This window comes from Oreochromis niloticus, linkage group LG13 (genome assembly GCF_001858045.2).
Source record: "Oreochromis niloticus isolate F11D_XX linkage group LG13, O_niloticus_UMD_NMBU, whole genome shotgun sequence".
NCBI lineage: Eukaryota > Metazoa > Chordata > Actinopteri > Cichliformes > Cichlidae > Oreochromis > Oreochromis niloticus.
Window position 1 is genome coordinate 34,027,982 of NC_031978.2, and position 24,475 is coordinate 34,052,456.

The following is a 24,475-nucleotide window of genomic DNA, read 5'->3' on the forward strand; positions in this document are numbered from 1 at the left end:
TAGCTAATATCCGCCGAAGGGATGTTCGACTAATGCCACTCTCCAGTGACATGCGGCGAGTGCTACGCTGTGGGCTCTTGCTGAATGAAGCTAGGACAGCCACTGATGTTTCTTATTAGTGACAGTTTTCTTGTGTCCACATTTTGGCAAATCCAACACTGAACCAGTTTCACGAAACGTAGCAAGCAGTTTGCTAACTGTAGCATGGGAGATGGGTGGTCTCTTGCACTGAAATCTGCTGCAATGACCCAGTTACTGCGTTCACCAGATATCAACACAATTTCGAGCCGCTCCTCACGTGTTAACCCTCTTCAACATGTCAATGGCTGTGTACAAAGAGAAACTTGTAAATAACTCATGAAAGAATAAAGTTACGTTGAAACCAAGCACACCATTGTTTTTCTTGTGACATTACCAATAAGTTTGATGTGTCACATGGCCCTCTTCCTATTGAAAAAGTTGTATCCAAGATGGCCGACTTCTAAATGGCCACCATGGTCACCACCCATCTTGAGGAGTTTGCCCCCTCACATATACTAATGTGCCACAAACAGGACTTTAATATCACCAACCATTCCCATGTTATTATGGTGTATCCATATAAATGGCCCACCCTGTATAATACTGGACTTATTTTTCTATGAAGGTTTGAACTTTGAGAGTGTTTAAACAAGAGAGAAAAGTGAACATCTTCATGCCTGTCTGAGAAAAGTGTATAACGTGTGTAGTGAGGGGTTTTAAAGCCTTAAAACATCTATAATAATAATTTTAGATAAATAAAGTTGGCAACTTTGCTGATTTCACCTATCGCGGATTATTTTTAGATTGCAACTCCTGCGATAAACGAGGGACCACTGTATAGTATATACAACAGCTGGTGTTGTCAGGAAAAGGATTGGACAATCTGAGTCTGACTGATTTATCAGTTGATAACTGCTAACTCTTGTGGCCATGGGTGAGATACTGCACAGAAACATTTAGCCTAAGTAGGATAAAACAAATAAATCTCTACTCAAACCCACAAATCAGTCAAAGCAATTTAGTGTTTTCAATGATCTTTATTAAAGTAAACTCTACACTTTTACTATTGCTTTTATTTTTTTGTCTTTGCACTCTCAATTAGAACCTTTTGCAATCAGCACATATACAACTTTTCAATCGAACTACACTTTTGAGAAATACAAAAATATCACAGTACATTTTCTACTACGTCACCTTCACCTGTGAGGTCCAAAACCAATGAGCCAGTTTCAGAACCACAGCAGCTGCCTGGACTGTGTCAACATGTCTTGAAGTAACAGCACCATGGGCTATGAGCAAACCACATCGAAGAAGAGGGCCACTCAAACACACTGTGTCATATGTGTCTGGTAACTGTCTTGAAGAGTGTTGGGGCTTAAGTGGATCAGAAAACTGAAAACAAAAAAGACAGCAGTTTCCAGAGCAAAACCAAAGCCATGTCTGATTAAGAGACCGTGGTGCCAAAGTAATAGTCTCTGAACATTTGGGTTTTAGAGGATTAGCTACACTGCACATGTGTGACAGTGTACACAAAGCATGAGCAGCACATAATTCAGGACCTCGGAGAACCTAAAACGCTAAGCTGATACAGCGATCACAGATACTGATTACACTGCAGAGAAAACAAATGTGGTTGAAAGGTGAGACAGCGATGTCTGGGACTTGTCCACTGTGTATGGTTTGCACTAAAAATGTACGTTTGCCGAACTAGCCTTCAAATACAGCCACGTGAATAATAAAGCACACATTTCAGTTTTGTGTGGCTTATTTAGAAAAAGGATGTGGATCAGTCAAATGGACAATGCTGCTTCCAATAGGTCTGCCATCCACATCCACACTGCTGTATTCCGTGCATTTAAACTAGTCAGCGCTTTAGATGCTGTGAAGAAGGGCTGGATGTGTGATTTTAATATTTGTGGTCATGCTATTCTAATTTCTTTTTATTACATTTTAGTCAGGACTCTGTTTAGCAGCTGTGTTTAGACAGCATTGTAAACTAGATTAAACAAATCTAGGTTGCCTTAAAGCATTTTTATATTTATATAAAAAATCTATTAAAATGTTCTGACAGCTGCTGGAAATCTGGGGATTGTATATTGGAACATTATTTTAAAACGAACAAACAACTTAGCCCAAAAGGAACTGATAAGGTGTTTTGGACAGTGTAGCTCGTTTGCCTAAGCAGTGGTGAGGTGGCCTCTGGTTTTGGTCTGGAGCTGTTCATGTCACTTCTCAGGCAGGCTAAAATGTACAAATGTATCCCACATAACAGAAAAAGCACCTTCAGCATTCCCTCACTCTCGTCCCATTCCTATTTGCTTACGTGTCATAGCCTATTACAAAGTATCAAAAAAAGATTAAACAAAATACTGAAAAATCCTCACCAATAGGGACAATAAAATGCTTCATATTAAACTTTTTTTTTCTTCTTCTCACAAGTCATTGTTTTGTCCCACACTGCAATGACTCAAATCCATAGTGACAAGACTCTGGTGAGTGAAGCATCTACCACTAAACAGGAATGTTGCAGCATAAAAATAACTCACGCAGTGGTTTCCTTTAAAACAAAACTAAAAACAGAATACAAAACAGTGAAAATGAAGTGAGGATGAGGGGAGAGATCCCTGTCAGTCTTAAGTTGAGGAGAAATGAAGAAAGGAAGGAGTACACTGGAATTCCATATTTACATAACGATAAACAATGATAAAACATCAGCCAGGAAGAGCAGGTAAGTGACCAGGCCTCTTCACAACGCTCTGGTGGACAAACACAAAAAACAAAAGTAAGTCTGTGAATTGGGGAATGGGAGTCGACTGCACTGCCTGTGTGCATTTTACTGAGTCCTGGGAGCAGGGAGCAATGGCCCTAACAAAATCACACATAAGTGTGGTCAGCTCAGTGCAGTGGCAGTAGCTATGCTGGAGGCTGGATGGGACTTCTCGGCCCAGGCTGACGCCGAGCAGATTTTGTCTCCCCGAGTGTGCTGCTCACGGAGAGAAGGTTGCCATCTCCAGGGATATACGCTGCCATAGTTCCTTGGTCTGTTTGCCCCTCTTCAGGTTCTGGAGCACATCATTAAACTGCATCATGCCCACAGGAGTCAGACAGAAAGCACCTCGAGCGCTGCGGATCATGTTGACAAAGTCATCGTAGTCAGCAGGTGTCAGGTGGATGAGCCGGTGGTGAATATGCTGCAGAGAGAAAAGGAGGCGACACTGGACAATGTAGCCTGAACCTTCCTATTTAAGTGGAGCTACTCACACATAACATATGCTGGACCATAATTTACAAGCTTTTCTAAACTTACAGATGTACTTAAATGATTTACAACCCAAGTCCAAAAACACCTAAAATGTAAATTAAAAAAAGAATGATTTTCTAATCTTAGAAACCCAAATATTACTGATAATCGAACAAAAAGAACCTCCAAAACGTCAAATGTTTAAACTGAGACATGTTACTGACCAGTTGCCATTCAACCTCAATTAGTTTCAAAATGTTCCTATAGCTGTTTCTTTTCAGCTTTTAGTGTCCCAGTTTTTACTTTGAGTCATGTACCATTAAAACAAAAAAATACTAGTTCATTTTTTTTAAAAATTTGATGACATGAAGATTTTCTCAGTTTAAACATTTGATATGTTTTTGATGCTCTACTGGGAATAAATTATGGCTTTATGAGATTAACCAGTCATTGCGTTCTGATATTTTACACAGAATCACAAACTTTTGGAACTGGAGCTGTAAATCTACATAATTGCTGCGTGCAGCCTCCACAACATCTTGTGTATCAATTGACATTTAGCTGCTGGGAGGATATGTCAGTCACTATGAACTGGCCGCAATAAAATACAGAAAATATGTAAAAGAAAAATTGGCAATGGAGTCAGAGTATTATCAGACTATGAGCATGCCACATGTGCCCAACAGATTCCCAGTTGGTCATGTAATAGAAAGTTGCTGTGATTCTCATTTTAAGTGCTGCAGCGCTTATGCGTATGCTCAGTTGTGGCATTGTAACGGAAACTTCCACTCAACAGTCTAGAACTAGCTGAACTCATTTCAACCTCAACAGTTGAAGAAAGCAACTCCCTTTTGCAGGCGCTGATAATGCCAAGGGCACGAAACGGCATCCTCGTTGTAGCGGAGTGTTCGTTAGGTTTCATAGCGAGCCGCATGACATGTGGTATGATCAGTTTGGCTACGTTCACACTGCAGGCGAAAGCGCATCAAATCCGATTTTTTTGACCCCATGCGACCCATATCCGATCTTGGTATGACAGTGTGAACGGCACAAATCCGATATTTTCAAATCCGATCTGGGTCACTTTCGTATGTGGTACTGAATCCGATACATATCCGATGTTTTAGAAAGCGACTGCTGTTTGAACGGTCATGTCGCATTAAATCCGTCTTTTACGTCACTGACACAAGACAGACGCCAGTTATCAGCGCCCGAGAAGACATCGCGAACGCTTCCTGGCCATCCAGTGTAGATGTTAGTGAAACTGTTGGGAAGACAACGTGAACATTTTATTTGTACTGTATAATCTGCAAATTCTATCCTTTGAAGCACTGCTCCTCTAAAACAGCAATAAGGATAATTATTAGGTTATTTACATTATTATGTAAATAACAAAATAACTTAAAGCAAAAATTGGGAAACGTAAAGTCCAAAGTCTTTATATTAAGGGCCATCAGTCAAACAATATTGTTTCCTCTGGGTCTAAACAGAGCGCGTTGTGTGTGACGTCTTCTTTTGCGCATGTGGGCCGCTTTGATCGTTCACACTAGAGCGCGTTTGCTGTCGCATTTTATTTGTAGTGTGAACAAGCAGACAAAAAAATCGGATTTGATCAAAAAATCGGAATTGAACATTAACACCTGCAGTGTGAACGTAGCCTTTGTTACTTCCTCCCTTTTTGTGAATGTATAAAGGAGTGGGAGCTCCACTTCCATCTCAGAGAGTGCATGACGCCATCTTGCTGGATGTATTCTCTCTCGTGTGTACGATAATAAAGAGTGTTGGTTACAGTAACCGTGTCTGCAGATTTGTTAATTAAAATTTCTGGGACAGTCACTTGGTCCTGCCAACACACGTAGACAAATAATGGCTGAACCTGGATTTTCACAACAGCTCCATCGTGCCTTCCCTTGTCTGATACTTTTTACTCTTCTTACTGAAAAGCTTTGTTTTATTTGATTTGACTGAATTACATTTTTGGCTGTAAAAGATTTTAATTACTGATAAATATGAGACACTTGTGGGAATCAGTCCTGCAGCCCAACCTCCATTATTCTTTGTCATCAACCCCATTATGAATATTGCAGTGAATATGATGTACCTGCAGATAGGCTTGCTGGCAGCGCTGGACAAGCTGTTGGAAAGCAGGTGTTCGAAGATGGGCATGGATGTGGGCAGGGTTCAGCCTCTGCAAGGCCTCCATGATTAACTCCTGCAGGACAAATGGACTGAGGACGCCTTTTGCTGCTCCAACACAGAACTGGTACACATAGTTGACTCCTGGCAAGATAGACAGAGAAAGAAAAAGTCAGCCTTGAGCCATGTAGACAGGAAGGAGTAACAGTGATTAAGATGGAGGTAGGAGTAATTGATCCAGGGATTGCTGCCTGAGTTGACTCCTACCTCCGTCTTAATCAGATTTGCATTAAACTTCAGCCAACACACAGATCATCCATAACATTTCAAATAATAAATCAACTGTGGAAGAGATTGAAAAAAAAAATGACAGATTACAATTTAACTGAAAATGACCATGGAGTGGTTAATCCTGTTATCTCTTGAAATGCTCTTAAAACAATCTTAAGAGGATAATAGCTTATAGCTAAGCCAGCATCAATTAAAATAGCTAAAAAGGAAACCTACACAAAAGAAGAGGACTAACTGTCTGAAACTGAATGACATAGGACCCTTCATTACTTCCTATATTTAATTTTATCCTAAAATTAGGGTCCTACGCCAGGAAGTGGAAGCTGTGGAGTGGAGTGAAGCCTGTTTATTTGGCTTCACGGTTGGGTTGTCAGGCATATGAATGGTTACAGCATCAGTGCCAGAGATACCAGCAGGATGAACAAACTAATCCACAAGGCTGAAAGCATCATTGGTCAGAATTTGCAGGCGTTCCAGTCAGTGAGGGACAGGAGGTCACTGAGCTAACTGCTCTCCATCATGGACAACCCATCACACCCACTCCACTCCACACGTCTGAGGCAGCAGAGGTCCTTCTCCCTCAGACCGATTCACACTTATTGCCATAAAGAACTCTTCAGTTTATAGGCAAAAACTCAAACGTGCCAAGCCTGTAGTCAAAACTGTGAAGAAGTGGACTAACGCAGCAAAGCAGGAACTGCAGGACTGTTTTGACTGCACTGATTGGACTGTTTTTGAAGCTGCATCTGATAACCTGGATGAGCTCACGGACACTGTGACATCATACATCAGTTTTTGTGAAGACGTGTGTGTGCCAACAAAGACCTTCTGCACATACAACAACAATAAACCATGGTTCACCCCTAAACTCCAACATCTTCGTAAGGCTAAGGAGGACGCCTACAGAAGTGGTGACAGGGCCCTGTACAAGCAGGCCAGGAACACACTGACCAAGGAGATCAAAGCAGCTAAAAGGATCTACTCCCAGAAGCTGGAAGAACGGCTCTCAGCCAACGACCCTGCGTCAGTGTGGAGGGGCCTGCAGGAAATCACCAGCTACAGACGCCCCCCACCCACTGTTGAAGCAAACAAAGACCTGGCCAACGAGCTAAATACATTCTACTGCAGGTTTGAGACAGACAGACTCCCACGCCTCACCCTCCCCTCCCCAGAGACACCGCTTCAGACACTGACCCCCAACACACCTTCCACCTCTCCCCCCTTCACCCTCACCCTCTCCAATCCAGTCTCAACGACCACCCCCACCCTCCCCAATCCAGACTCAACGACCACCACCACCCTCTCCAATCCAGACTCAACGACCTCCATCACACCTCCCACCCCCCTTTCCTCCTCCCTGAAACTCAGAATACACACTGAGGATGTGAGCCGACTATTCCAGAAACAGAAGCCCAGGAAAGCCCCCGGACCAGACGGTGTCTCACCCTCCTGCCTCAAGACCTGTGCTGAACAGCTGGCTCCCATCTTCACTCGCATCTTCAACAGATCCCTGGAGCTGTGTGAAGTTCCATCCTGCTTCAAACGCTCCACCATCATCCCTGTTCCCAAGAAACCCACCATCACAGGACTGAACGACTACAGACCTATCGCCTTGACGTCTGTGGTCATGAAATCCTTCGAACGACTGGTGTTAGCCCATCTGAAGGACATTACAGGCCACCAGCTGGACCCTCTGCAGTTTGCCTACCGGGCAAACAGGTCGGTGGATGATGCAGTGAATATGGGGCTGCATTACATCCTGCAACACCTCGACCGCCCGGGAACTTATGCCAGGATCCTGTTTGTGGACTTTAGTTCGGCTTTTAACACCATCGTGCCTGAACTTCTCTCTTCCAAACTCTCCCAGCTCAGCGTGTCTCCAGCTACCTGTCAGTGGATCACCAGCTTCCTGACAGACAGAAAGCAACAAGTGAGGCTGGGGGAGATCACCTCTGAAACTCGGTCCCTCAGTACTGGTGCCCCTCAAGGATGTGTCCTCTCACCACTACTGTTCTCCCTCTACACTAATGACTGCACCTCCAAGAACTCGGCTGTTAAACTCCTAAAGTTTGCAGATGACACCACCGTCATTGGCCTCATTCAGGATGGTGATGAGTCTGCATACCGGCAGGAAGTTGAGCGGCTGGTACTCTGGTGCAGTCAGCACAATCTCGAGCTGAACACTCTTAAAACTGTAGAGATGACAGTGGACTTCAGGAGACATCCCCCAACTCTGCCCCCCCTCATCATGTCAGACAGCCCTGTGTCGACTGTGAAGATCTTCAAGTTCCTGGGTACCACCATCTCCCAGGACCTGAAGTGGGAGACCAACATCAACTCCATCCTCAAAAAGACCCAGCAGAGGATGTACTTCCTGAGACAACTGGGGAAGTACAGTCTTCCACAGGAGCTGCTGACCCAGTTCTACACTGCAGTCATTGAGTCTGTCCTGTGCTCCTCTATCACAGTCTGGTATGGTGCAGCCACTAAACAGGACAGGAGCAGACTGCAGCGGACTGTACGGGCAGCAGAAAGGATCATCGGTGCCCCCCTGCCCTCCATCCAGGATCTGTACCTCTCAAGAACCAGGAAACGGGCAGGGAAAATCATCACAGACCCCTCACACCCTGGACACAGACTTTTTGACCTGCTGCCCTCTGGCAGACGGTACAGAAGCCTGCAAACCAAGACCACCCGACACAGGAACAGTTTCTTTCCCCTCGCCATCTCCCTCCTAAACAGTTGACCTGTCACACTGCTCCCCACTGCCAGACTGCAACTGCACCTTATGTACATTCTGTAGTATTCATTCCACCTCATTTCATTTCTGTATTTTATGTACATAAGTTTAGTTATTTATAGTTGGTTTACACAGCTTTGTGTATGTATGTGTATGCATGTGTAATGTATATATAGACGTGTGTGTGTGTGTGTGTGTGTGTGTGTGTGTGTGTGTGTGTGTGTGTGTTTTACATTGCTGTGCTTGATAGCCACCATCTACCGGAACCAAATTCCTTGTATTTGTCTGCACATATACTTGGCCAATAAACACGATTCTGATTCTGATTCTGATTCAGGAAATTCCAGCCATTCTCTATAAAACTGTATACTAACTGTTTTTCTGTGACAGATGAAGAGGTAGGAGAGTCCACACATAGTTATCTATGGTACCCTTTCTTCTTTTTCTTCGCTTCCTAGTATTCATATAGTTTAGTAATACAGTTTGCACTACCGTATTTTTCGGACCATAAGGCGCACCGGATTATAAGGCGTATTAAGTGAAACAAAACAGTCAGATAAGTCAAACTTTACTCAACTCTTTCTTCTTGCTTCCTCCACTTCTGTACCATTGATTCATTAATGTTGAATTCTCTCACAGCTGCTCTATTCCCATTCCCACCCTGGGGCGCACTGACAGAGGCGCCCCAGGGTGGCTGTGGCTACAATGTAGCTTGCCATCACCAGTGTGTGAATGTGTGTGTGAATGGGTGGATGACTGGTTGTGTAAAGCGCTTTGGGGTCCTTAGGGATTAGTAAAGCGCTACACAAATACAGGCCATTTACCATTTACCATGTTGTTGCAGTATATTGCAGTGTCCTGGTGCAGCCACAACAACCTGGTGCTGAACGCCCAGAAGACAGTGGAGATTATTGTGGACTTCAGGAAGCACACAGCCCCACTCCCCCCCATCATCCTGACTGACACCCTCATCACCTCTGTGGACTCATTCCGCTTCCTGGGTACCACCATCACCGAGGACCTGAAGTGGGAGCCCACCATCACCTCCGTCATAAAGAAAGCCCAGCAGAGGATGTACTTCCTGAGGCAGCTGAAGAAATTCAACCTGCCAGCACGGACGATGATGCAATTCTACACCGCAATCATCGAGTCCATCCTCACCTCCTCCATCACCGTGTGGTACGCTGGAGCCACTATCAGGGACAAACAGAGACTGCAGCGTGTTGTGCGCTCTGCTGAGAAGGTGATTGGCTGCAAACTCCCACCTCTGCAGGACCTGTACACCTCCAGGACACTGGGGCGTGCAGCTCGGATCACAGCTGACCCTTCTCACCCTGGACACAGTCTGTTTGACCTGCTCCCCTCAGGCAGGAGGCTCCGGTCCATTCGCACCAGAACGTCTCGCCATAAGAACAATTTCTTCCCCTCTGCTGTTGGACTCATGAACAACAACCATATGACTGTTCCCACCAATAACACATGACCCTACACTGTGTTCACTGCATCATTCCATGTCTGGCACTGATCACCACCTGCACTCATGTACATATCTATCCTCTTAGCACTTTTAATTCTTATTTTTATGTCTATTTAAGCGTTGTATAACATTATGTTTGCACTAAGTACCGCAGCAATTTCCTAATGTTGTAAACCTGCTCAACATTTGGCAATAAAACCCTTTCTGATTCTGATATTAATGACTAACCTCATATTGTGGATGGATTATCTCAGTTGTTCTCCTGACTGAATTTCGGTCCGTTTACAGCATCCTGCCATGCGATTGCATTTGTCCCTAACCATCGGGAACCCTCACGTTAACTTTTATTGAGTGGAAAAATGTTAGCATTCATCCTCCAGCTTCACTGTGTTTATGTTATGCTAACATAGCTGTGTTGCTAGCGATCACGTAGCACATCATTATATACCAGCTAGCCCAACTTCAGTAACCCTACAAACGTCACTGCTGTTTAGTTTTCTGTCTTCATTTATGTTGGAAGTGATAGCAGAGCTGTACGTTTGAATGTTTCAGAAATCTCTCAGTCAGAACATGCTATATCATGTTTAGGTGGAAGCTAACAAGCTAACTTCCTGCTAACTTCTAACTCCATTAAATGTAATAAATTCTGTTTTCATGGATGCCTGGAAGTTAAACTTAATTGTTACACCTGGTAAAGCAGCAACGCTGATCATTTTATTAAAGATGAAAGCATTTAGACAGTTTTTAACTCTCAGTGATGCTGCAGTGTTCGTTTGACTTCGGGACCTGAAGCGGATGGAATTTAGGACCCAGATTACTCTGTGAGGCTCCTGACTATGGTAGCCGTAATGCTCAAACAATCCATCAGCCAGTGCGGCTTCGTAGCTTGCCAAAGTCGTACTAAAACATTTTTGACAGATTTTCTTATATACTTTATTTCCATTTATTTTTCCAAATGTTTCAAAACATTGTTGCATCTATTTGCCATTTCCCAGCAAAATGCAAAGAAATAATGGATGTCTAAAGACCTTGCACATTACTATATTATTGAAGGCTTCACTTTTTTGTATTTTTTTTTTTTTAAAATTGGCTTCTGTAGCAAGTATTTCTTTTATTATCTTACTTCCCTGATTTCAAACAGAATACAAAAATGTGTCCAGGTCAGTGCAGCCAGAGATGTCCCTTTATTTGGTAAGGTCTCACCTAGCCTGGCAGCAAGTCCCAGCAGCCATTTGACGTCCTCAGTATAAGGAGGGCTCCTGGAGAAGTTGTTGGGATGGTCATTGTGAGCCCTTCTGCCCAACATCTCTAATGCCAACATGCCTTTACAAAAGACGAGGAATACACATTTATTCTGTTAACAATGCAGACTACTTAGGCTAAAATATAATCCGAGAACATAAACTACTCACCAACTCTATAAGCAGAATGCAAGTAGTGCAGGCCTTGTTGGCTAATGGGCTGGCTGTGCTGCTCATCTTCTGCTGGGAAAGGACTGCTGACCAAGGAGCCAGGCTGAGAGGATAGAGAGGGCAGAGATGCTCCCTGGATGGCCTGGATGGTGGGGCCAGGGTGAACACCACCAACTACAACATTTTAACAGACACAGTACACTGGTTAGCAATGACAAGATTCAATTGTTGTGAAAAGTTTACATTCACTAATCAAGGGCATGAATGTACATCTTCAGTGGCTTTAAAAAAAACAAAAGTTTACGTTTATTTTAGGTTTTCTCCAATTCACACATGGTCTAAAATATACATTTATGCTCAAATACATACATATAGTCAAGTTGTTAAATACATGGTGCTGAAGGTTCTGCAATGTCTTGACAGGGCTGAGCTCTATTATATTTTTGTTAGTAATTGCAATTCACTACAACGGGTACTTTCTTTTTGGAGCATAAAAAGGATCAGTCCGAACAGTCCGAAGAACTCAGTTAAACTAAGAAGGAGAATGAGGATTTAAACAGGGAAGGTCTTTTGGAGCTATTCCTAAGCAACTGCAGATTCTAAGATAATCAGTTCAAACACGTTATTCAGATGCTTCACCAAGGTCTTGAAGAAGACATTGCCATGGACCAAGACGGTGCCAACCAAGAAAGAGGCCCTCTGACTGAATTTATAACTGTTCACACAGACAAGCTAAATGGCTTCTAACAGAAAGGTTTTATGGTGAAGATAAGACAAAGACTGAGGTATAGCCACAATGACAAGAGGATGTTTACTGGAGTAAAAAGTCAGGCTTTCAACTCTAAGAACTGCACCAACTGTCAAGTTTGGCAGTGGGGCTGTTTTGCTGCCAGTTGTACTGGTACACTGCACAAAGCAGATGGAATAATGACGGAATTCTTTAACTTCAATGCAAATCAACAGCTAGATGGTCCAAGCATGGACACAAGTGGGTGTCTCAAAAAGACAATGGCCTCAAATATACATCAAAGTTGGTTTCGGAAAGCAGGCTAACATGAAACTTATGGAATAAGATTTCCAAAGCCAAATTCATGGAGTATGCTTAAAAGCCAGGTTCAGGCCAGGAAATTGACCAATTTAAATGAACTCTCCCAATTCTGCCGAAAAGAGTGGACAAATATTTAGCCAGAATTATTCCAAAAGTTTGTTGATGACAAACAAAAGCATCTGGTTGAGGTTTAACTTGCTAAGGGATTAAGTATTAGTCGTTTGACCCTGTGTTATTACAGAAAATTCAAATTAAATTTAAACCTGTGCACCCAATTCTTGTTTTTAAAGTCATTATAGATTTATGCTATACAATCATTTTACCCTGAAAAAAAGAGCAGTTCAAAGAAATTATTAAAAGCCCCAAATTAACCATGACATTCATGCTTCCGATGAGTGTATGTAAACTTCTGACCACAACTGTATGCAAACGAGTCCATGTAAAATTACCAGCAAAAAAAAAGTTTTAATTCAGAAGAATTAAAAACTGCTGATCTTAAACATAAAGTAGTCCCAACCTGCTACAGTGGTGCTGAGTGGCAGACCAGCCTCAGTGTGGTAGGGGTGGACAGCAATTTGAGTCATGGACGGTACAGGAACACCAGGGAAGGTGACAGCCGTGGCTGCCATTGATGGCTGAGGGCCAGTGGCCACTGAGAATGGATACTGGGCACCAATGAACGCTGGGTGCATTCCCTGAAGCAGTTAAGCAAAAATGCATAGTTTATTTGCATATTAATATGAACAGTCTAGAGAGAGAACTGTCACAAAATATAGTCACTGTGCTGTACAAAACAATAAAAACTAGGAATTAACGAGATGCACATATAAAAAAAAAACAAACAATACTACTACTAATAGTTGTGAGAACATTTGTGATTCATACACAGCACTGGATATAAGAATCGTCTCTTTGTCTGACATTAGGATCCTGAGGAGTTGTAGAAGCTTTTCCAGTTCCTATAAAAGCCGTCAGTATCTATAATTATGAAACTGTTAGATAAGTTTAAAGATCTCTCATATAAAGTAATGTGCAAAAGTCTTAAAGTAGCCTTCATTTCTTTAAATTTTGCTACCAAGGAGCCAGACAACTTAACAAAGTAAACAATAAAAGAAAGAACTAATAACACGTAATCCAAAAAGTTGCTGCCTATGAGATCATTAGTGCTGTGCTTCTTTTTTCTTTGTGTATGTTGGGCTTTTGTCATTGTCATGTAATTTAATTTGCCTTACATTAAATCTTTAGGGGTCGAAAACTTGATAACGCTACACCAATACACCTTCATTTGTTTGGACCACTACATACACTTTTCAGTGTTGAACACTATACCTGATACAATAACATATCATTTTGTTGCTAGATTTAACACAGTCGTACCTTTACAACAAACCATATTTGATGTTTCTGGAACAGTCCCCGGAAACACTCCTGAAAAATGTATGTACGTGTATGTCTGTCTATCTGCTATATGCGCTATATTTCTTCACTGTGTCAATATGTTCTCATCCTGGTTTTTGTTTTTCAGTTCAAGTGTAGCAATGTCTTTCAGCTTGGCATTATTTTGTGTTTTCTAATTTTCTGGGGTGTTCCCTGTGAATTTAACCTCTTGCAATAAAATATTTTTAAAGAAGAATATAAAAGACTTTAAAGACAATGAAAAACATAGTTGAGTCAAAACTATCAAAAATCATACTTATAAATTTCATTTGTGCTCTGACCTGTGGATATGCAGCCCCAGACACAGGGAAGACAGTGGGCCGGGGCACATGCTGCAGAGGGTGCCCTAGGTATTGGGGCGTGCAGACGGTGGGGAGATGGGCCTGGATAGTGGTGTATGGGTGGAGGCCCTGGGTGTGCGGGTGAGCCATAGCCTGGCCAGGCATAGCGTGGGATTGGTAAATGGTGGACCCTACAGAGATAACTGGTACGACGGCGGCGGCAGTGACGGAAGCTGTGACTGTTGCTACCCCTGGAGACTCCATGTTGGCTCCACTGTCAAGAACAACACAGCTAGACTCTGGGGGCCTCCTGCCCGAACCGCCATTTGCCCCACATCGGCCGGATGTTTCCCGCTGTTGGCTTGATCCTCCACCTACTGACTGCTCATACAACCAGTACCACTGGTGAGCCACCTCAAACAGAACCTCAGGGTAGACACCTCCACCCTTAGCTGCTTCCTCTACTGCCATGCAGGCCTTCTCCAGCATGACATTATCCTAGAGGAAAACAGGACAGAGAGGAAGTGAGATGAGGAAGCAAAAAGTTTAATGAATGAAATTTAAATTACTCTTGGAAACATGGGCTATGTAATATTGCTGCTTGGTCATTAGTTTAAGGTTATGGCAGTCTGCCATAAGCCACTTTCACAGTAAAGTTCCTCATAACTCAGATATTCCCACAAAATAAGCCACACCAGATATTTTAAGTGCAGGATTTGACAGTACATCACAAGACATAAAATGCACGAAATAACATTTTTTGTTAAATTTCAGGTTATATTTGATAGTTACTTTGATAATTAGAGAAGCCCGACATAAATCCAAAAGATGTAATATCACTGACTGCTAAGGAAACAACATTAAAACTGACTTGAATTGCATCTCTACAAACCCAGTAAAAAATTTGGGACATTGTAAAATGTAAACAAAAACAGAATGCAATGATATTTGAAATTATAAAAAACAATATTGTACTCACATTAAAAAGCAGAAAACATTGCTTAAAATGAGAAAATGTACCATGTTACGAAAAATATGAACTTCTTTTAAATTTGGTGGCTGGATGCAACAGAAAAGTTGCAACAGGGCCATTTTTCCCCTCACAGTATCATTAACCTACATTACATGGTTAAATCATAGTACCATATCGATGACTGTTGTCATGCTTTACTGCTATATAAATAAAACTCAATTGGATCCCCTCTTTTTTTAACAAGTCTGTAAATATCTGGCAACTGATGTGAGCAGATGCTGGATTTTCTGAGAGGAACGCTGTCCCATTCTTCAAGCGGCGGATCCAGGGGTTGCATGTGCCACCCTAAAATAATCTCTTGCCACCCCTAGTGCCACCCTAGTTTTCTATATGGCAGTGTTGTTTAAGAAAACAAGCTAGCATTAACATTTTGAGCCTAGCTACAATTAATATTGAATAGAAATTCCAAAACTGAATATATTGCGTAGTGTTACCCCCCCCCCTCCACCACTATAAAATGGTTCAGCCCATAGCGCAGACCGGCTTTATTTCTTGTTGTCAGTAGCAACCAATGCCTATGATTGTGCCAGAGCACATTTTGAATCAACACCATGGGCATTTTTAGATTTCAACACAGGCGGTTGATTGTTACACTCTGTAAAAAGGAACAAAGGTGCGTGTTCTTAACTCTCTGGGGTCGACGGACACGCCAGTGCCTCCAAATCACATGACCAATTTAAGATGACATAGCGACAAGCTGCAGCTGCAATGAGTCTCCAGCTCAAATTATGTTGAAAGTTCAGACTTCAAACTATATGCCAGTTTTTAAATTCTATTGAAGTGATGCGCTGGTCCAAATCTGGGAGGAGATCCTCCAGGATCTGCTGTCTCGTTAAGAGCATGCCCCTATGTTGTCCGGCATGAATACAAACATCTGGGGTCCATACAAACTATAGAGGGTTATTTTGAGGTGCTGCAATGAAACTTGAGCAAAATGAACAATCCTGCCACATCATTTGTTAACTATGATATTCAGGGTGTCTTTGAATTCAGCTCCCTGTAGGTTGATCATTTTCATTTCTATCAAACAATATGACATCCTTTTGTTCCATAGACATGATCCAGTTCATACCATATAGCTGATAAAGTGCTTTGAGTGCTCTGGGAGAGTAGAAAAGTGCTATATAAGAATCAGTCCATTTACCATCTACCATGTCACTCCACCATGATAAAATGATGATAGACCATCCTGTGCACACACAAACCATCAGTACCGGCCTCTCCCAGCGGTGTGTTCTTTCCCCACTGCTCTTCTTCTGCTACACAAATGACTGCACTTCAGGAGATTGTTTACCAACCTGACTTCTGCACAACACAACTGATAATCCCAACCCCATTAAGCAGGCAAGAAATTCAACAAACGAACCCTGACAGGCACACCTGTGAGGTGAAACCATTTCAGGCGACTACATCATGAAGTTCATTGAGAGAAGGAAAAGGGTTTGCAGCGCTGTCAACAAAGCAAAGCGTGGCTACTTTAAGGATTCTAAAAGTGAATTTGTAAAGTGATCTGTCAATATTTTCTTTGGTACATAATTCCATAAAGATTCTTGGGTCTAGCGAGCTCCTATAGGTGTTTCTTGCTTCATACATTTGATGTCTTCATTAAGTTTTTACGTAAAAAATAAAAAATTTTATGTAAAAAATATTAATATAAATAAAGAAAAACCATTAAATGGTCTAAAGATGGCTGTCTAGAAACAGTCATTATTTCTAATCACTTAATGCAATGCAATTAATGAAAATCAAATTAAAGCTAAAAGTCTGCACTTCCATTACATCTTGATTCTTTGTTTTATAATGTACTGTGGTGGTGTGCAAAAGTACAGCTAAAAAAACAATTTTATAATTGTCTAAAATAGTTATGGATCTATTCAATTCAATTCAATTCAATTTTATTTATATAGCGCCAAATCACAACAAAAGTCGCCTCAAGGCGCTTTATATTGTACAGTAGTGGTCATGTTAATTAGTATACTCTGTCCCTTTAAAAAAAAAAAACAGAAAAAAAGAGTTACAGTTAGAATTAGTTACAGTCTAACTTATAATCTTGTCAGTTTGTTCACTAGACATGCCTTTAACCTTTAGTGGAAAGTTCCTGTGCAAACCCCCTCCCACAGTACCTGCTCTTTACACTGCACCAGGGCTCTTTGGATTTCATTAGGATTCAGGGCATGAGCATGAGGCAAGCAGCTCAAGGCCAGCTCTGCTGCTGCCCGAACCATGTTGGGGTCCCTTGCTCGCGATGCTCGGTCCGCAAGGGATGCCACCTCTGGAGGGGTCAGGTGACCATCCCAACACTCTACCAAAATGTTGAGGGCAGCACTGCCGATTTCCATGGCTTGGCCTGATAACAAAAAAAAAGACACAGGAGGCAAAGTAAGTGACTAACGAGGGCCATTGAACATGGGCCATTATCCTTTTCCTTCAGCCACACTTCTGCTCACCCGTGATCCAGGACACGTGGGAGGAATAGGTCCTGGACAACCAGTTAGGTGATACAAAATTATGGAGGCCAAGAGCATACAGGCCAATCTCAAAGGCACATAGGTGCAGGTTTCTATGTGGACCTTGGTGCCCCCCGCTGGCTGAGGGCTGAGTGAAAATGGAGGTGGAGGAGTTTCCTCCAGCTTTGATCAGCACAGTCTTAGCCAGTTCAAAGTAAAAGTGAGCTGCTGCTTCTGAGGGCTGGTTGGGCACATGGGGGGCATGACACTCAGGACGTCGTCCTTTGTACCTAAACAAAGAATTTATGACAGATGAATTAACATTAGTTAAAATATATACACAAACTGTGGATTTCCACTATGTAACCATAGTGTTTAATATATTTCATTTTGTAGTAGTATTAAATCTATAGGGTAGTATGAGTTTTTTGATCCGTTAGGTCCATCAATGTGTATATTAAACAAATATGTAAGACTGCTTTTCTGCATTTGTGCAATATGTGTAGCACTCAAGAATTAGTTCAAGCATTTCTTACTTCTAGGCTGGACTACTGTCCTTTCTTATTATCAGGATGTCCAGGTGACCCTTAGTCCCTTAGTTATGCTGCAATAGGCCTAGGCTGCTGGGGGCTTCCCATGATGCACTGGGCATTTCTTATTCACTCATTATGTGTTTAATCATTAGTTATTATAAGTCTCTGACTCTCTTCCACATGTTGTTCTGTCTTCCTCCCCTTGCTTCTAACTATCAGGGCAGATAGCTGAACATCCATTTCTCTGTATTATCTGTTTACCTTAGAATATAAAGCACCTTGAGTCAACTTTTGCTGTGATTTGGCACTATATAAATAAAACTGGATTGAATTTAATAATAATTTGATCCAAAAATGTAAAATTTGGATTCATCACTCCATCAAACCTGTTGTCATAGATTTCTACCAGTTTCCCTTCCTTAGAAACTGTTTCTTGACAGCCACCATAACTCACTAAGACCAGCTCTAATGAGGTTTCAGTGAACAGTACATAGACCAACTGGAGGGCTAAATGCATCTCTTGGGTCTTATGTCAGGTCCTTGCTGGATTTTTTTTCTTATTTCTTAGGGATTATCCTGCTGTAGATAAGTTTTAGGCCTCCCACATCTTCTTTTGTGCTCCAACTTTCCTCCATTTAAAAAACACAAACAAACAAAAAAAAAGCACCCCCACTGTGCAGCATGACTACATATGCAGAGTTTTCGCCTGATAGCTCGTTGGGAATCATTTTGTTGGTGCAATAATACCATTTTATGTCTGTCTAACTGTTTTATCTTTGGCATTTTTCACAGATCCAACTAAAGAAATGCAAAGTTCCAGTTATCTTTTCCATACATCTCATATTAAGTATGCACCCAATTTAAAGATGTGCAAGTTTACCTGCTTGTGTCTGTGCTCTTGGCTCTGGCCCCACCTCCTGCTCTGCGAGAGCCACTGGAGGAGGAGGAGCCTAAAGAATCAGATGACGAACTACTGATGCTGTCACTGTCCTGACCCCGCCCCCAAGATGCTGCTGCCCAGCCGCTCCGCATTGGCCGCCGGCTGAGAGTAGGAGAACTGTCTGAGGTGGTCTCTGGAGCACTGCTATCAATACTCGCCATACCTATCAAAAAACATCCACATCCACATATATATATACACACACACACACATATATATATATACACACACACACATATATACACACACACACATATATAACACACACACATATATATACACACATACACACATACATACATACATACATATATACGTGTGTGTGTGTGTATGTATGTATATGTATATATATATACATATGTGTGTGTGTGTATATATGTGTATATATACAGTGTGACATGGCCAAGGTAAGAAAGGCTGAAAGACGACCACCACTGAACAAGACACACAAGCTGAAATGTCAAGACTGGGCCAAGAAATATCTCAAGACTGATTTTTCTAAGGTTTTATGGACTGATGAAATGAGAGTGAGTCTTGATGGGCCAGATGGATGGGCCCGTGGCTGGATTGATAAAGGGCAGAGAGCTCCAGTCCGACTCAGACGCCAGCAAGGTGGAGGTGGAGTACTGGTTTGGGCTGGTATCATCAAAGATGAGCTTGTGGGGCCTTTTCGGGTTGAGGATGGAGTCAAGCTCAACTCCCAGTCCTACTGCCAGTTTCTGGAAGACACCTTCTTCAAGCAGTGGTACAGGAAGAAGTCTGCATCCTTCAAGAAAAACATGATTTTCATGCAGGACAATGCTCCATCACACGCGTCCAAGTACTCCACAGCGTGGCTGGCAAGAAAGGGTATAAAAGAAGAAAAACTCTGAACCCCATTGAGAACCTGTGGTCCATCATCAAATGTGAGATTTACAAGGAGGGAAAACAGTACACCTCTCTGAACAGTGTCTGGGAGGCTGTGGTTGCTGCTGCACGCAATGTTGATGGTGAACAGATCAAAACACTGACAGAATCCATGGATGGCAGGCTTTTGAGTGTCCTTGCAAAGAAAGGTGGCTATATTGGTCGCTGATTTGTTTTTGTTTTGTTTTTGAATGTCAGAAATGTATATTTGTGAATGTGGAGATGTTATATTGGTTTCACTGGTAAAAATAAATAACTGAAATGGGTATATATTTGTTTTTTGTTAAGTTGCCTAATAATTATGCACAGTAATAGTCACCTGCACACACAGATATCCCCCTAAAATAGCTACAACTAAAAACAAACTAAAAACTACTTCCAAAAACATTCAGCTTTGATATTAATGAGTTTTTTGGGTTCATTGAGAACATGGTTGTTGTTCAATAATAAAATTATTCCTCAAAAATACAACTTGCCTAATAATTCTGCACTCCCTGTATACATACACATATATATGTGTGTGTGTGTGTGTGTGTGTGTGTGTGTATGTATATATAATATAAGAGTGTGGAGCATTTCATTAAGGTTTAAGGCCTGAAAAAAGTACCACTTATACATATTAAACAGGCCAAAAATGAAAAGTACACATCTCATGTCGACATTTTTTCTGAACGAATGGAAGCAGTATATGGTATGAAAAAAGTATAGATAATAATATCAATCTTAATAATAGTAACACTGTACCAGTGTGTTTTTTCTTCTGCCGTACAGGTGAGCCCCAGCAGCGTTGGCTATATCCACAGCGTGCCCCCAGTGCCAACCGACTGGGCACTGTGGCCTCCTTAAATGAAGCAATGTCATTCTGCTGGTCACTTGAAGATGAAGGCCCATCTGAAAAAGCGCGGACAGATCATGAGATTTCTTTACACACACATACACACACACACACTACTGTGGCTGGTGACAGGTGTAGTGAGGAACACATTACCTCTTCATCATGGGACCTGTTGGGTCGTATACATTAGGGAACAGATGAACATTTTGATGTGGTAGAAACAGAAAACACGAGTAAGCCTAAGGTTTTTAGCTAGTTTCGGACAGCAAACATCCACAGATCTCCATTCCCCACCCACCCTCACTCACTCTGACACATGGTCCTGAGTAACACTCATCCTTCAGGCCACTCACACCTTAACTGTGTACAAATGCCACTACTGAACTCCACTGAAGTCTTTTCTACTACACTCAAGCCACCTTGTAACTACACAGCCTAATTTTTACCGTGTGCACTTTATTATACAGTGTGCTTTTTATTAATTTTGTTATTTAGATTTCAGTCTTTCTGTCCCGTTAATCATATTTAGACTTTGTTAAGTATACTATCATTTATGTTAGTTATATTACTGCTTTTTTAGCCATATTTCTTGGATAGTAGTCGGGTGGAGCACCCACAAATTTGTTGTATATGTACAACAACAAAGGGCTATTCTATTCCATTCTATTTTAAGTTTGCCAAGGACCAAATTATGATGCTAAGATGACTGAATTAGAACATCTCCAAAACTGCAGTTTTTGTGGGGTGTTCCTGGTCTGCAGTGGTCAGAACCTATCAGAAGTGGTCCAAGGGAGGAACAGTGGTGAACTAGCAACCAGCGACCTAACTGCTGAAAGAGTTTGCTGGTTCTGATTGACAGGTGTCAGAATACTCCGTATATCACAGTTTGTTGTGTATAAGGCTGCATAGCCACAGACAAGTAAGTATGTCCTGGTCTGTAGCCATGTATGTAGTATGTGTGTGTGAAATGCACGCATGCATGCACGCACGCAATTGTTTACAGCTTTTATACTTACTTACTTATACTTTATTTTTAATATAGCTATACTGAACATATACAAAACTATACAATGACATTTATTAGAAATATATTTGAAATTCAGTAATAAAACGTCCAAGTGGATGTTTGTGCCTGGAGAATGACAAGAACAGACAGGTGGAAGCCAAGAGACGTGGTAATGGGGTTCTTACCATGCTCCCTGGTCTCAGCGGCACTCTCCCCTGCAGTGTTGTTGGGCACTGGGTTGAGATCAGCCTGAGGAGCCACCCCCTCTCCACAAATTGTCAGAGCAGAGGAAGAGCTTGAGGATGAAGCCACCAAAGTAGATGCTGAGGAAGATGACGTAGCATGTTTGGAGACAACTCCTGTGGCCCCACCCACCCCACTGTGGCTGGAGGCTGTATGTTTGGATGGACTACGCTGACTGCCAGCTGCTGGCTTGCTTGAGTAGAAGGAGCTTAGAGTTTGGGGCTTGTGGGTCTGACTCTCTCTGTCCAACAGCTTATCCAATATCTGAGCATGGGGGGTGGACAGGAAAAAGAGAACACAGTGACACAGTGAGTAAGAAAACACTTACACTTTGCATACACCCTACAACAGAGATCCACAGGAGCAACATGAAATGCCAAAGTTTGGAAATCACAAAAATCTTAGACGGGTGTGTTCAATCAATGTGCTTGGTTAAAGCCCATCTTTACATACTTATATCTGTGTGAACATATTAACTGGTGATAGTCACAATTTACTCCAAGGAAAAACCTAACCTACCTAATACAAGCAGAACCTTCTAATGGACTGGATTGATTCTTATTTAGCGCATTTCTACTCCTCCGGAGTTCTCAAAGTGCTCTATACAACATGCCACATTCACCCAATCACACCCAAGCACTGTGTGCTATGCTTTTAAGTGCTTACTAACTACCATTAGCAACTTGGGGTTGATATCTAGCCCACGATATTTGGCATGCAGACTAAGGGGAGCCAGGGATTGAACCACCAACCTTTAGATCAGTAGATGACCTGCTAGTAGATGACCTGCTCTACCTCCTGAGCCAATGTTATTGTACCAAAAAAGATGTGCATTTAACATTCTTTGTACTAATTAATTACCTAATATCATTATCAGAGAAAGAAAGAAGAGATGATAATTCTTTTGATGAATGTCAAGGGGTATCAGACACCTGAGAATGGAAATATCCTGTTAAACTTGTCTGTGAAGGTTCTCAGTCATCCAGGTCATTGTAGTCAAAGGAGTTTGCAAAGAAAAGCGTCTGGACTTCTTTAAGTTGCTTGAAGACGTTTCACCTCTCATCCGAGAAGCTTCTTCAGTTCTAAGGTCAAATGGCCGAGAGTCATTTGTGAAGTGGCTGTTTGGTCTCTACATTGGCGAGACCAAACAGCCACTTCACAAGCGCATGGCACAACATAGAAGAGCCACCTCCACAGGACAAGACTCAGCAGTCCATCTGCATCTTAAGGATAAAGGTCACTCTTTCGAGGATGCCAATGTTCACATTTTGGACAGAGAGGACAGATGGTTTGAAAGAGGAGTGAAAGAGGCCATCTATGTCCACTGTGAGCGACCATCTTTGAACAGAGGCGGTGGTTTACGACACCAACTGTCTGCCATCTATAATCCAGTTTTGAGTTCCCTCCCCAGACGCCTTTACGCCCACTCACATCCTGGGCCATCTGACCTCAGGAATTCACATGACAAGGTGGGGCCAGGTTTCACAATGAGCTCACCCGAAACCCTGGCTGATTAGGTCCCACACCCGCTTTCACACCTTGGCTCATGTGATTAGAGGATCACCAGGGGGTCCTTTGTCCCTCTTTGGGGGGATACTCCCACTGGGTTTAAATCTGGGACTCTCGGCCATTTGACCTTAGAACTGAAGAAGCTTCTCGGATGAGAGGTGAAACGTCTTCAAGCAACTTAAAGAAGTCCAGACGCTTTTCTTTGCAAACTCCTTTGACTCCTGTTAAACTTGTTAGCAAAGTAATCAAATGTCAGACTCAATGTAAGAGTTGTCTGACTGACCATCTATAGCTCTCCTCCCTGGATGACTCTTCTTTTTCATGCTTTTTTTTTTGGGATAGCTGCCATCGCTCTTCCTCAGGTATTCTCTGCTGAACTTTTAATTCTACCACTTTTCACAGAGTTAAAGTTATAGGTACACATATATCTAACAGTTCAGGTGGAGGCAGGATCCAACCAGAGGTGGGTGGGCCTGAAATCTGTGTGAAACAGCTGACCTGTACAGTGTCGTAACACAAAACATTTACTTTTACATTCTGGCCCGTCAGTGTATTTAAGTCAAACAATAAAGGCCCTTTCACATAGAATGCGGCTGACTGCCAACTAGAGTGAAGAACCCAAACTTTGCGTTGCACTGGCTGCTGCGCTCTGCTTGTATGACATTTTTTTTGTGGCCGCTCTACATGTACTAGATGCACCTGCTTCTTGTCATTTCCTGGTCATTTTAAAACATGTATCTCTGACTTTGTATCCTCCACGAGAGTTTGTGTTGTATTATGATCAAATGTTTAATTTTTTTTAAAAATGTATCGCTCATTTATTGAAGAAGAAAGCTTTGTAACTATCTCAACTATGAAGATGGAGGTCACTGTATGCATGTAAACCTGTGTTAATGTTTACTGGACTCGGATACACAAAGAACACTTTCCTTCACTGTG

At 42.2% G+C, this 24,475-nt stretch overlaps 2 protein-coding genes across 12 annotated transcripts in view; one reads left to right on the top strand and one right to left on the bottom strand.

The window, feature by feature from the left end:
• rasgrp3 (RAS guanyl releasing protein 3 (calcium and DAG-regulated)) overlaps window positions 1–24,475 on the top strand; it is a 562,943-nt gene that overhangs the window by 386,070 nt on the left and 152,398 nt on the right. The gene's annotated exons all lie outside the window — the stretch shown is intronic.
• Window positions 1,039–24,475, bottom strand: part of zswim8 (zinc finger, SWIM-type containing 8) — a 58,015-nt gene continuing 34,578 nt past the window's right edge. For both annotated transcript variants that reach the window (XM_025897303.1, XM_013267701.3), the window contains exons 17-27: window positions 21,970–22,291; window positions 20,688–20,834; window positions 18,978–19,200; window positions 17,565–17,854; window positions 17,241–17,464; window positions 14,085–14,582; window positions 12,884–13,061; window positions 11,319–11,492; window positions 11,110–11,229; window positions 5,364–5,542; window positions 1,039–3,212 (exon numbers count right to left, since the gene is read on the bottom strand). In XM_025897303.1, coding sequence (XP_025753088.1) covers window positions 3,009–3,212; window positions 5,364–5,542; window positions 11,110–11,229; window positions 11,319–11,492; window positions 12,884–13,061; window positions 14,085–14,582; window positions 17,241–17,464; window positions 17,565–17,854; window positions 18,978–19,200; window positions 20,688–20,834; window positions 21,970–22,291 — 2,559 coding nt within the window. In that variant the 3' untranslated portion in view covers window positions 1,039–3,008. The remainder of the gene's footprint in view (window positions 3,213–5,363; window positions 5,543–11,109; window positions 11,230–11,318; window positions 11,493–12,883; window positions 13,062–14,084; window positions 14,583–17,240; window positions 17,465–17,564; window positions 17,855–18,977; window positions 19,201–20,687; window positions 20,835–21,969; window positions 22,292–24,475) is intronic.